This window comes from Fusarium odoratissimum (assembly GCF_000260195.1).
Source record: "Fusarium odoratissimum NRRL 54006 unplaced genomic scaffold supercont1.17, whole genome shotgun sequence".
Lineage (NCBI taxonomy): Eukaryota > Fungi > Ascomycota > Sordariomycetes > Hypocreales > Nectriaceae > Fusarium > Fusarium odoratissimum.
The window spans coordinates 775,794-787,981 of NW_022158703.1; the positions used below are offsets into that span (position 1 = coordinate 775,794).

At 48.2% G+C, this 12,188-nt stretch overlaps 4 protein-coding genes across 5 annotated transcripts; all 4 read left to right on the plus strand.

Annotated features, from left to right (window-relative positions):
- Window positions 1-3,875: 3,875 nt before the first annotated feature.
- On the plus strand, window positions 3,876-5,286 carry FOIG_10254 (uncharacterized protein). The gene is made up of 3 exons (XM_031210577.1): window positions 3,876-4,771; window positions 4,823-4,893; window positions 4,946-5,286. The coding sequence occupies exons 1-3, from the start codon at window positions 4,164-4,166 to the stop codon at window positions 5,068-5,070; spliced, it is 804 nt and encodes a 267-aa protein (XP_031060055.1). The 5' UTR covers window positions 3,876-4,163; the 3' UTR covers window positions 5,071-5,286.
- Window positions 5,287-5,664: 378 nt separating this feature from the next.
- FOIG_10255 (uncharacterized protein) lies at window positions 5,665-7,526 on the plus strand. Its single transcript, XM_031210578.1, has 4 exons — window positions 5,665-5,942; window positions 5,992-6,310; window positions 6,364-6,481; window positions 6,534-7,526. The coding sequence occupies exons 1-4, from the start codon at window positions 5,817-5,819 to the stop codon at window positions 7,423-7,425; spliced, it is 1,455 nt and encodes a 484-aa protein (XP_031060056.1). The 5' UTR covers window positions 5,665-5,816; the 3' UTR covers window positions 7,426-7,526.
- A 1,220-nt stretch (window positions 7,527-8,746) lies between these two features.
- Window positions 8,747-10,525, plus strand: FOIG_10256 (uncharacterized protein). Of its 2 annotated transcripts, none has more exons than XM_031210579.1 (2): window positions 8,747-9,002; window positions 9,083-10,525. In XM_031210579.1, exons 1-2 carry the CDS (start codon window positions 8,889-8,891, stop codon window positions 10,409-10,411), a joined length of 1,443 nt encoding a protein of 480 aa, XP_031060057.1. In that variant the 5' UTR covers window positions 8,747-8,888; the 3' UTR covers window positions 10,412-10,525. The 2 variants fall into 2 exon arrangements, with proteins under 2 accessions (XP_031060057.1, XP_031060058.1); XM_031210580.1 differs by having other exon boundaries at window positions 8,747-8,856.
- Window positions 10,526-10,603: 78 nt separating this feature from the next.
- On the plus strand, window positions 10,604-12,185 carry FOIG_10257 (uncharacterized protein). Its single transcript, XM_031210581.1, has 2 exons — window positions 10,604-10,840; window positions 10,898-12,185. The coding sequence occupies exons 1-2, from the start codon at window positions 10,662-10,664 to the stop codon at window positions 11,751-11,753; spliced, it is 1,035 nt and encodes a 344-aa protein (XP_031060059.1). The 5' UTR covers window positions 10,604-10,661; the 3' UTR covers window positions 11,754-12,185.
- The last annotated feature ends 3 nt before the right edge of the window (window positions 12,186-12,188 follow it).

A 12,188-nucleotide genomic window follows, 5' to 3' on the forward strand; every position in this document is an offset into this window, starting at 1 on the left:
AACGCCTTTGTTAATGCTGAACTAAAGCAGGACGTCTACATGCGGATGCCCGGAGGCTACCGAAAGCCTGGTCTGATTCTCAAGCTTCAGAAAGCACTATACGGCTTGCGCTAGTTACTATTACTTTGGCAAAAGGAACTAACCACTACCCTTACGAACATTGGGTTTAAGTCTGTACCTTACGAGCCATGCTGTCTCTCGAAAGGAGGAATATTGATATTCTTCTATGTGGACGACCTCATTGTTGCCTACGAGAAGACCAATTAAAAATCGGTCGAATGGATAATAGGCAAGCTTCGAGAAAAATACCAACTCTCTGGAGGAGATATGCTATAGTGGTTTCTTGGAATTGAGATTATTCGCGACCGAAACCAACGTCTGATTTGGCTGTCGCAATCGTCATTCGTGGATAAGATCACTAGTCATTTTAGGATTCAAGGGGGAAAGCCTTCCCTCACTCTAATGACCACGAAAGAACTTCTTCTGAACGAAGAGCGCGCATCAACAGCGTCAATACAGCAGTATCAACGCAAGACCGGATTAGTGCTCTACCTGGCAGTAATCACTCGACCTGATATTGCCTTTGCTGTTTCTCGACTTTGTCGATTTAATATGAACCCGAGCGACGATCACCATGAGGCCTTGGACCACCTATTCCGGTATCTGCAAAACACCAGGGCACTTGCACTACAACTCGGCGGAATAGACACTTTTGATGTGTACAGTGATGCTTCCTTTGCCGACAACACAATCGATCGGAAGAGCTCGCAAGCCTACGTGATGAAGCTATTTGGAGGAACTATTGGATGGCGCGCCAACAAGCAGGACACCGTGACTACCTCTACAACAGAGGCGGAGTTGCTGGCACTTGCGCAGGCTGCGAAGGAGTCCATGTTTATCTCCAGATTAATCACCGAGCTCGGCGTGACCCTTGACAACAGAAGCATTATTATTCAGTGCGATAACGCGCAGACTATTCGGCTTATTAATTCCGACGTGGCGCTCCTGCAGACCAAACTTCGATACGTCGATATCTATAACCACTGGCTACGCCAGGAAGCACTCGCTAACCGGATCTCGGTCCGGCATACTCCCACCACCGAGATGATTGCGGACGGCCTCACGAAGGCATTACCCGCTCAGCAGTTCCAGAAGTTCGTTATGCAGGTTGGCCTAGTGGATATTAACGATAAGATTTAAGAGAGAAGGTTCAAGGAGCTTACTGCGGAGGACTTTGTTAGAGCAGAGGAACAGCTTGATGGATGAGCCGAATAAGGGATCGGAAGGATGGCCAACCTGACAATAGGAATACGGACTGCACAGACTGAGCCACGATGGCCAGTCTGGGGGGGTGTGTTGAACAGGTGCTGGGGTCTTACGTGCAGGCAGGGATACTTTAAGATTATAGCCGAAATGGTAAAACCTCTAAGGGGTAGATTTCAACAGAACACAATATGAATACACCAATTCACATCAATGAACCGAATACACGTAATGTCTGACAATTATTCATTAATTGACATATCAGTGGACGATGCAGCACTGTATCTGCTGCTCCTGCACCGCGGAGGTGTAGTACCTGAACCAAGCCGTTTCAGAGCCCAGAACATGGGAGGTTCAGCCTCAATTGAATGTGTATCTCGATCTTTAGAAATATTCGCATTGAGATAAGATTTTTGAGGTTTTGGACATGTGATCAATTATTAAAGTGTCTAGGATTGGTTCATATGCGAGCAATTAAAGTGCTACCCCACGAAAGCGACGGGTGCAGGGACCCGGGTTATCAACCCGAAAATCCAACGTCATTGATTGCAATAATGGTAAGCTCTCGCAATCTTCTGCAACCAAAACTAAGATTGAATATTATTGGTGATAGCTTACCGGGGATTTGGGACGAGATACTGACTATGAGATGTCAGGCGGACACACTCCAGCGTACTCCCATAGATATCTAGGCAGTTGTTGAGAGAGAAAGAAATTCTCAAACAAATCATTTTCAAGCTAGATGATGAGATGCCGGTGAAACCAGTCCCTGGAAGGAATCCATATTAATTTGGACAGCGTCTTATTAATAGCTATTTATTGGTTCATCTTAACTTAAAATACTGCTCGTTCTCGCAATTCGTGAGCTCAATGGCTTACAATTACCCTGCAGCAGTATGACATTACTCGGCAATGGAGCGCCACAGTGTGAAGTTGATAGACTAGTGGGTTTCAGAAGTCGATCTGTCGCGGATTATCAAAGATCCGGCATTCTATGCATATTGTGGTCTTATCTTATCTCTCCTCACTACCTAAAAGAGCCTTAATAACACTATATTCACACTGTACAATCAAGAAGGCAACACAACCGACAATTTCCAGTCCTTACAACCACAATGTTCATACTTCTATATGATATATTGTGACAAATGGAATAGCTCATCAGGATCTGAAGAAGCAAAGTCGGATGTAGTATCACTATAGAAACGCTTTGTAATGCCGGGACTGTTACAGTACTCAGCTCTAAGTCCAGTGAGCGCACACGAATCTTGTGATGTTTACTGAAAAATGGACCACATCATGGGATGCACAGGTTCCCTACTTCTTTGTAAGCCATTCTACCACTATGGTCGGATCGCCTTACAGCCAAACCTTGGTAACAAAGCCGGCATGCTACACGCGTCACTTCAAACTCTCATTGGCAGCAGGTCTGGATGTCAAGCCTTAAACCGGTCTCGTTAACGTTACTGACATAAGTCCAGTTGTGGTTGTGACATTTCTGTGACCCGTAAAGGACCCTTGGAAGTGTTTGAGTCATTTTTGCAAGGATCAATCATGAATACTGCATTTGTTCATGATAATTCACAATAAAAGTGATAATTTCCCAGCAGTTCTTTAACAAAAGGAGTGACAACTAAATTGGCCCGAGATCGCCATCTCTTAATGGGTTCACCTCTTGAAGGCTTCCAAGGCTTTCACAGCCTTTCGTGGCAATCCAATACTGATGATGCGTTTTCGATATGTCCCATTTCAGCCCAAAGTGACAGAATCGGCACGCATCAGACGGATCTGCAACTGCCGTCATAAGACCTCCTCCACGTACCTGGAATTCCCCTGCGTCAAGACTTTTTAGACCAACGGCTTCAGCTCTTCCGTCTTGGGTAAGACTGGCGAGTTTATGCCACCCAAGGTTTGAGTGGCATTCCTCATTGGTGGGCATGGTGGGTTACACATCCCAAGGACAGCAATGTAATGGATTGTCTCACATATGTGAATGACGAATCCGCAACTCGCCTTGGTCTTCATTTAAGGTTAGAAATGTCACATCGCGCCCGTTATTTGGTCGTTGAGATTTTGAAACGCTTGTAGTCTAGACCGAGTTTGTGGATGACGCGGTGCTTGGAATGTAAATGTTCCGGGAACGGCCAAAACCCATCACCGTATTCAGCTGACACCTCAATTCTGCATCCATTGAATACCCGTCAAATGAACAGGAACTCAGATCGAAATGATATTATTTGTGGAATTCTCAGGGACTTGGAGTGATGATTTCATGAGCATCGGCTCTCCAGGTCATGCGGACTACATTCCGCTACTAACTCGAACTCTAACAGTGTGACAATTTGCCTCAGATTTCCAAGAAGGAAGTACTGGGGAGCAATGATAATGGAAAACAATGGCATTGTCTCTCCCTTGCGTTGTTTGCCGGAAAATATCATTTATTAAATGCTTTAACAAGGGATTGTGAGAACCGCTAGTCGCAAACATCTGAGACATCACGATCTTGGCCCAGCATAACTAACTACCGAGGGGCCAGACCACTAAAATGCATAACTACCAAGCATCGAAAACAGAAGAATGGCGTCTACAAGGTACCTCCGTAAAAACCAGGAGAGAAATTTGGCTTTTGCACCTGGGTACTTAAAGTTAGGTTTGGCATCCTGGATCAGGGTCTTCAGGGTCGCCGATCTCACGGATTGTGATCTATCCGCAACTCAGTCCCATCCACGCCACTCATCGACGTCAGAGAATTTCCCATCTTTGGTGACTGGATCATCATAGAAGAAGCTTTTTGAAGTTTATATAAGGACCAAGAATCAGGCATTCTTGAAACATATTCCCAACTGTCACGCCACAGAAACACACAATCTTATACTAAGAATCTTCAACTATCCGACAAAATGCATTTATCTACTCTTTACCTCCACTCTTCCCTTCTCCTTGTTTCATCGTTTCTTTCAACGGTGATTGCAGCACCTTCCAACAATCTACTGGACGCTGACATCTCTGTCGATGGCTTTGGCCTTCAAGATGAGAGAGGAGACTCTGATGGTGTTTCCGCAAAGGCCAAAGTCAGCGCTGAGAACGACTACAAGGTCCCCAGTGACTACAACAAGCCTCGTGTCCTAGAAGCCAATATTGACGTCACTCGCCTGGGCCTCGATCCCGTCATCTTTTATCCCGATAACGATGATGAGGATACAGAGGTTGACGACACCGATGAAGAGAAGCGTAGCATCTTTGCAAGGCTCTTCACTCGGGCTTTGAGTTCTGATAAGCAGGAGGCTCTGCGTCTTCACAATGTCGCTCGCTCAAATGTCAAGGTCAAGGCCATCGTGTGGGATTCCAAGCTTGAGTCAGCTGCTACAGCTTATGCTAAGAAGCTGGTCAAGGCTGGTAAGATGCAGCACTCTGCAGGAAAGGACCGTCCCAACCAGGGTGAGAATCTTGCATATGCTTGGGCAAGCAACGGCTTCAAGAACCCTATCACTGCTGGTGCTCAGGGATGGTATGTCAACTCTCTCTCTTAGCATGATACACAACTGACAACAGGTCTCAGGCTGAACGAGAAGAAGTACTACAAGGGAGAGACTATCCCCAAGGGTAACTTCTCAAAATATGGCCACTACAGTAAGATAATCAATCCGTCCCATCTCACCATACATGACTAACCGTTCGTCAGCTCAATGTGTCTGGAAGAGCTCAACAAAGATCGGCATTGGCGCCGCCAAGGACTCCAAGGGCGCATGGTACACTGTTGCTCGATATTCAGGACCCGGCAATATTGTCGGCCAGAAGCCTTACTGAGGCATAAAAGATTGAACCAAAAGGAGATTGCTGAATGAAAGATCTGCCTGGGGCAGTTGAGAAGGAACAAGATGGATGTTTCTAGCGAGCGCTGACCTGATACCTTCTTTGATTCATGCCTTTTCGTCGAAAGTGGCTATATGTATTACTACTAGAATACCTCACATTCGCTTACGTGTTACGAATTATGTTAAACAAATTGATTTGTTAAACCAGTTGCTGTTTCCCATTTCGCATCATGTGAATAATCTGGGCTTTCTTTTGGTGATGTGCGAATACCAACAAGCAGACATCCGTGTTTTTGTATGTCACAGTCCGGATACAGGTACACGATATTATGCTTCCATCAGGCTCATGTAGCTTGATGCGTTTGGTTCTTCGCTAAGGCCTTGAGTTCTAACATACGGTTATTGATCTGGAGTCCGTTGAAGGCGCGGGGTCTGATCATGATTGTGACATCCGTTATCGGGATCACGCAAGAGTCTCAGCAAGTCACAACTCGATTTAGATCCTGCTATTGCCGAAGACGTGATTTTTTGTACTCAAGTGGCATCAAAGATGCGAAGGCGTGATTGGACTTGCGGGGTTCGTTAACATAAATATGGAAGCAATTCGGACTTGAAATGGGTTTGCAGGATGGCATTTGCATATACAGCTCAACTGACAACCATTGCAATTCCCCCATCTCCTGAGCATTTACAAAACAATCTGTAATTTTGAACTGGCTTATTTCTTTTGCAGCTGATATGGCGCCCAACTCAACTACGAACGGGAGTGCCACCGACAACAGCAACAATGATCTCAAGAAGAAAATCATCATCAATGCCTTTGACATGTCAACGATTGGGCACTTATCGCCAGGTCAATGGAAGGTCAATACCACTGCACTCTTTGCAGCAAACCGATGCTAAATCCAAATAGAATCCAGTAGACAAGTCGGCAACAAAGCGCGACCTTCAGTATTGGATCGACCTAGCCAAGCTGCTTGAGAAGGGGGGTATCAACGCGCTCTTCCTGGCAGATACCTATGGCGGTTATGACACATATGAAGGGAAGCTAGACAACTGTATTCGCCGTGCCGCTCAATGGCCCATGACAGATCCAACTATTCCCATCAGTGCCATGGCAGCTGTGACGAAGAACCTGTCTTTCGCCATCACTGCTTCAACATCTTTTGAGCCACCTTTTCTCCTGGCAAAGCGCTTCTCTTCATTGGACCACTTCACCAGAGGAAGAATTGGTAAGTATTGAGTGGTGAAACGGCACCCATGAGAGACTAACATCATTTAAAAGGCTGGAACATTGTCACCAGCTGGAAGAAAGCGGCTTTCAAAGCCATTGGCCTGGACAGTCCTATTGCACATGATGAGAGATATGAGCAGGCCGATGAGTACCTGCGTGTCCTGTATAAGTATGTCACTTTTTTATGGCCCTCGTAGGGCTTGACACTAACCGCAAGGCAGACTCTGGGAAGGCTCCTGGGCAGATGACGCCATCTCCCCTGATCCAGAGAACGACAGCTATGCGGATCCCGAAAAGATCAGGACCATCCACCATCATGGCAAGTTCTTTGACTTGGACACTCGCCATATTGTTGACCCTTCACCTCAACGCACACCATTCTTGTTCCAAGCTGGTACCTCATCTGCCGGTCAGACGTTTGCCGCAACCCATGCAGAAGGCATCTTCGTGTCTTCCCACTCACCCAAACTGCTCAAACCTAAGATCCAAGCAATTCGGAAGCAGGCTGCTGAACTAGGCCGAGATCCTCAATCGCTCAAGTTCTTTGCGACCTTCACTCCCATAGTTGGTCGCACTGATGAAGAAGCGCAAGAAAAGCTCAAGGAACTACAGAAGTACGCCTCGACTATTGGTGGACTAGTTCTCGTCAGCGGATGGACTGGCATCGACTTATCCAAGATTCCACTTGACCAAGAACTCACCTCTGCGGACTCTCTAGAGCAGCACAAGGTTCAAAGTCTTCTCGATGCATTCACTGTCACCAGTGAACATGTTCCAAAGTGGACGCCAAGAGTCATTGCCGAGAAGGCTGGCATCGGTGGACTGGGACCAGTCTCTGTTGGAAGTCCTCAGACTGTTGCTGATGAGATGGAGCGTTGGATCGAGGAGGGAGACTTGGATGGCTTCAATGTTGGTTATGTTACCACGCCAGGGACTTTTGAGGATCTGGTTGAACTACTAGTGCCAGAGCTCCGAAGAAGGGGCTTGTATCACGAAATACCTAGTGAAGGGGGTCATACTCTGCGAGAGAATGTCTATGGCATTGGTCAATCTGGGCTCCGGGATGATCACACTGGGTCAAAGTACAAGTATGATGTGTTCAAGGAGGAATAGTCTTTAGTCTATAGAATATAGGTTCAGCCGCTGGCAGTGTCTTAGATCAACTAGAGCATGAGTGCAGCCCATACGGCAAAACACAATCCTCAACCTACCCCAAAGCATAAGGATCCAAACTGCGTGGCCTCGTCTCATATCGATAGCTTACCAATCTTTAGATTTATAAGCGCTCGTGATCAGAAGGTATCCGACCCAGCCGCCCTATCCGAGGAGATCCTGGACGTGAGAGGTTGATTCAGGAACTGTTTCATTCATCGTCGCGCGGCCATTTACTATGCATTTTTCCCAAGTTTTTCAACCTCTCTGCATCACATTCACGAATACGGTCAGGAACCTGCAGACAGCAGTTTTGTGAAACCCTGATGAGGAAGTATAGGGCGAAGGTTGGAGATGATAGATTGTCGCTAAATGGTGAGGTCACTGGGCATTGAATCTTCAACAGGGGTTCGGGGGCCGTGCCGCCTGTTGGCAGCTGTCAAGCGAGTGGAGGCCACCAAAGTTTAGGTTGCTGTTGCTGTTGGTAGGTTGCTGCTGTGAAGTTGACATTTCCATTCGTCCATTGAAGCTGCCTTCGTTACTCTGTAGATCCAGTCGGCTCAGTGTATCTTCAGCATTTGACGTGATAAACTGTTATGCGACTGTCGACCTCACGGCTAATGCTCAAACAATCCTCATTGACCTGGACGTTTTGGCCAGTGCGGCCTAAAACTCTTCAATCCCCACCTCTGGTAGTTAAGCTGCCGAAACACTGCAGTTACAGAACCTTGAAGCGCCGAAGGAACAAGTTTTGCAACATTATGCCACTTTTCCCTACTCCTGAGTTGTTGGTTCGAAAGTATCTATTAGGTTCTTATGACAGGATCGCTAAGAATCGGTCAACCAACAACAGGCAATCGCATATCGCAAGACGTTCTAGAAAGTATTTGGCTTCCCTGGACCCGCTGTGACGCAGTTTGAGTAGGTGCTTATAGCGCCCACAGTTCTTGGCCCATTGCCACGTTGCGCTGAGCACTGCCGTATCCGACACACCAGACACTTTCAGCGTGGAGAGGTTCAATATAACGACTCTTGACGGTCTCATTCGCTGTCATGACATTTGTCAAGTTTCAGCAAGATCGCGATCGACGAAGATACAGCGGATAGTTAGGATGCCGAACTCTCTTTCACATGCGTTCAGCTTTGGAGGCGCCGATTTTCCCGGAGATCAGCTCATTCACTGCTGAATTATTGGTTAGCACCTCGCCAACAACAACAAGCCTCGGCACTCAACGTTTGTGAACTGTGGAACCGTCTGAGCGTAAAATGATCCAATCAGAATATTCAATTCATTTTTCCCTTGGAGCCATTCACTGTCGGAAACAGGGTAGGACCAGCAGGTGACATTCTCTGCAAATTTCCATCAAGAACGGTCAAAGATTCCAATGTTAAGTAAGTAAAGAAGAGTACAAAACACCATCATCATGAACGACAAGCATACGAAAAGTCGAGTCGCTATTATAGGCACTGGTCTCGCCGGTCTTAGTAGTGCTTATCTTATTAAGGGAGACCGTTATAGGGTGACGTTGTTCGAACAGGTGCGCCACGTCGTCAACGACAACCGAGATCCTTCGCCCTGGGTTTGAATCCTCTCGCTAACAATAACGTTTCCCTCCAGGGCGACAGAATATCCTTTGATTCTGCTTCTGTTACGATTAAGAACGAGAAATACGACGATGCTGAACGAATCGATCTGCCGATGCGCGCGAGCGCCGACGGGTACTACCATAACCTGATGCGCATGTATCAACATCTTCAAATCCCGCTGCATCCAATCAAATTCCTTTTTGTCTTTGCGAAAGCAGCTACGAGCGCCGATGGAACAGTCCCGGTCAAGGGGAGCGATAACGAGACATACTTCATTCATGCATCGAACTTGCACCAGACACCGCCGCCGTGGCCGGGCAATCGCGCTGTGATTGCGCACTTTATCGAGATTGTCTTCCTGATTGTGTGCCAATTCTGGTTCACGATTGCATGCTTCCTTGTCGCGCCACTGAAGACCACATCTTCCGGATACAGCGAGACCGTTGCCGAATACTTCGATCGCATACGTTTACCCCGACGATATACATCGCGCTATCTGCTTCCGCTTCTGAGCGGTGTAGCGACGTGCACACACGAAGAGCTGCTCCAATTCCCCGCGAGCGACATCGTCAACTACAAGAAGCTTTCGCATGGCAAGCAACATTACGCTGTCTGCGGCGGAGTCTCGCAGGTCCAGGCCAAATTGACAGAGGGACTGGAGGATGTCAACCTCAATAGTCGTGTGATCGAAGCTGTGCCTCAGGTCGATGGTACCGTGCTGGTTCGCTGGCAATCTACCGTTGACGCATCTGGGCGCATCCATGAGCAAGTCTTCGACCGCGTTGTCCTTTCCGTCTCCCCTGATGTCGCTGGCCGGATCTTCAAACCGCTGGGGTCTACATTGGCGAAGCTTCCAACCCGTCAAGTCGAAAGCTCTGTTTTGAAGCCGGAAAAGGCGGGAATCAGCGTCGTCGACACCGATGATGCCAGCTCCCGTCAATCCATCGCTTGCATGCACCATTCAAAAGACACCTCAGCAGCCCAGGTCTTGACCCTGCGGACGATGTTCACCGACGTGGGAAGCCCTCGCACAGAGGCTCTTCACGCCATGCCCAGTGGAGTCGTTGTCAGCACTTGTCCCCTACGCGAAGAGGCACAGCCAGAAGCAATCAAAAAGGCCAAGTTTACTAGAACCCTCAGAAACACCAAGGGCCAGGCTCTCGTTCAGAAATTGCTAGGGGATTCGGGATCGAAGAAGAGCGAGGATGATGAGGCCATGGCTTGGGTCAATGGACAGGATAATGTGTGGATCGCTGGTGCATGGTGCTGGGATGGCATGGTGCTGCTGGAAGGGTGTGTTGTGTCGGCCATTAGGGTAGCTCAAGATTTTGGCGTAGCGATTCCGTGGGAACAGAATTAATGACGAATAATGACTAGAATAATAGATAAATGCAGATTTCTCTTTGCGTTATCACCTCGAATGCCATAATCCAACCGCTACAATTGCAGTAACTTTAATTAATTTGTACTGGAATTAGTCATTTAGCGAAGTTGTAGTTAGTGGGTGAAATCAGTGCGTAAATTGAGCGACCATGAAATGTCACCCATCTTTCTTCATCACAATTGACAGCCGCTAGCTCACGGCGCGGACCGCAATCGCTATCGACACCATGTTCTTCGATCAAGACAGTTTTGGTCTTGGCTTTGCCGCGGGGCTCATCACCGCCCTGGCCATCGCTGGCATCATTGCTTTGGTGGTGATGCGAATGAGCGATATCTACGGCCTGGGACACTGGAAGCTCAACATCACAACGCGACCACCATCCATGTGGATGAACGTGGGATACTGGTAAGCCCAGCCACATTTCTGCAGCCTCAATCACATATCCATTGACGTTTCTCCCAGGAAAACCCATACAGGCGAGCCAATTGACACGCTCCCCGCGGCTGCCTCTGCACTGCTCGAGCAGGTTGTGAGCGCCGCCGGGCTGTCGGGTGATGCACCTGGTAAAGCTAGTCCTCGCGGTTCCCTCGCCATTCTAGATCTGGGGTTCGGATGTGGTGACCAGACTTGGCAGTTGGCGAGGACGGCTACGGAGCAGGGCTGGAGGGATTTTCGCTATGTTGGGCTTACGCTTAATGATGCGCAGGTCCAGACGTCGCGACGCAGGATTTATCGCGAGTTGTCTGAGGCGGGGACTGCATTTGATGCGGAGGCGTTCAGCCTCTTCCGCGCTGATGCTGCGAAACCACAGACTTGGAGTCCCCAGATCAGAGAGGCTGTTTATTCACTGGCTGATGAGAAGTATACTGAGCGATGGCTGCTTGCTCTCGACTGTATCTACCATTTCTCTCCGTCCCGAAAACCCGTTCTTTCACACGCCGCCAAAGAGCTCGACGCCAATTACATGGCATTCGATCTCCTTCTCAACGAGAAAGCCTCCACCAAGGACATCTGGAGGGCTAGACTCATCGGAAAAATGATGGGCTGCCCACTCAAAACCTTCCTCTCGGAGACAGAGTACAGAGATCAACTGGTGGAGTGCGGGTATGACCGCAACGAGATCACGATTAAGGAGATCACAGACGATGTCTTTTCAGGCCTGGTCAAATTCCTCGATCGCCAAGACAAATTGTTAGCAGAATACGGCATCACAATGGGCGGTTTTAAATTAGCAGGGAGATTGTTCAACTGGTTCGACAAGTCCCGCGTCGTAAGAGCCGTGGTCGTCGTCGCTCGCACCAAGAGCAAGACAGGGTAGGGAAATAGCACCGTAATCACAGTTACCCAAAAGTGATATTAATTAATTAGCATTCCTCTTGTCAGATCTTACTTTTGTGCAGTGCATCCCACCTTATTCTTATTCTTGATCCTGGCCCTATATCCGCGTGGGCTTCCGCGTCCCTCCCCTTGCTTTTTTGGACACGCATGGTTTGCTTTACGATTGCCAGTGTCGTTTTTGCTGGCCCCGCTCTCCCCGCTCGCTGTTCCTGAATATTGAAAAATAACGTCGTTTTGTGGGCGATTGGTAGTCTGTGTTTCACTAAACGGTCTGATGGTCGATGCGCGGACGGACCTTGGGATCCCGGGAACCACGGCGCTGGAATCGCGGACCCGCGGGTTAGGCTATGAGCTGAAGTAAAACAGCCAGGGTGTTAGTTAGGGCCTTTCGCGAGTGAGGCGAAGAATACAGTGA

Bases quoted from the DNA above. Each gene is read 5' to 3' on its own strand.
- FOIG_10256 (XM_031210579.1), top strand. From the start codon at position 8,889: ATGAACGACAAGCATACGAAAAGTCGAGTCGCTATTATAGGCACTGGT. The intron at 9,003-9,082 runs GTGCGCCACGTC...GTTTCCCTCCAG, and splicing joins GGGTGACGTTGTTCGAACAG to GGCGACAGAATATCCTTTGA.
- FOIG_10255 (XM_031210578.1), top strand. From the start codon at position 5,817: ATGGCGCCCAACTCAACTACGAACGGGAGTGCCACCGACAACAGCAAC. The intron at 6,311-6,363 runs GTAAGTATTGAG...ATCATTTAAAAG, and splicing joins CTTCACCAGAGGAAGAATTG to GCTGGAACATTGTCACCAGC. The intron at 6,482-6,533 runs GTATGTCACTTT...ACCGCAAGGCAG, and splicing joins TACCTGCGTGTCCTGTATAA to ACTCTGGGAAGGCTCCTGGG.
- FOIG_10254 (XM_031210577.1), top strand. From the start codon at position 4,164: ATGCATTTATCTACTCTTTACCTCCACTCTTCCCTTCTCCTTGTTTCA. The intron at 4,772-4,822 runs GTATGTCAACTC...AACAGGTCTCAG, and splicing joins ACTGCTGGTGCTCAGGGATG to GCTGAACGAGAAGAAGTACT. The intron at 4,894-4,945 runs GTAAGATAATCA...ACCGTTCGTCAG, and splicing joins CTCAAAATATGGCCACTACA to CTCAATGTGTCTGGAAGAGC.
- FOIG_10257 (XM_031210581.1), top strand. From the start codon at position 10,662: ATGTTCTTCGATCAAGACAGTTTTGGTCTTGGCTTTGCCGCGGGGCTC. The intron at 10,841-10,897 runs GTAAGCCCAGCC...CGTTTCTCCCAG, and splicing joins TGGATGAACGTGGGATACTG to GAAAACCCATACAGGCGAGC.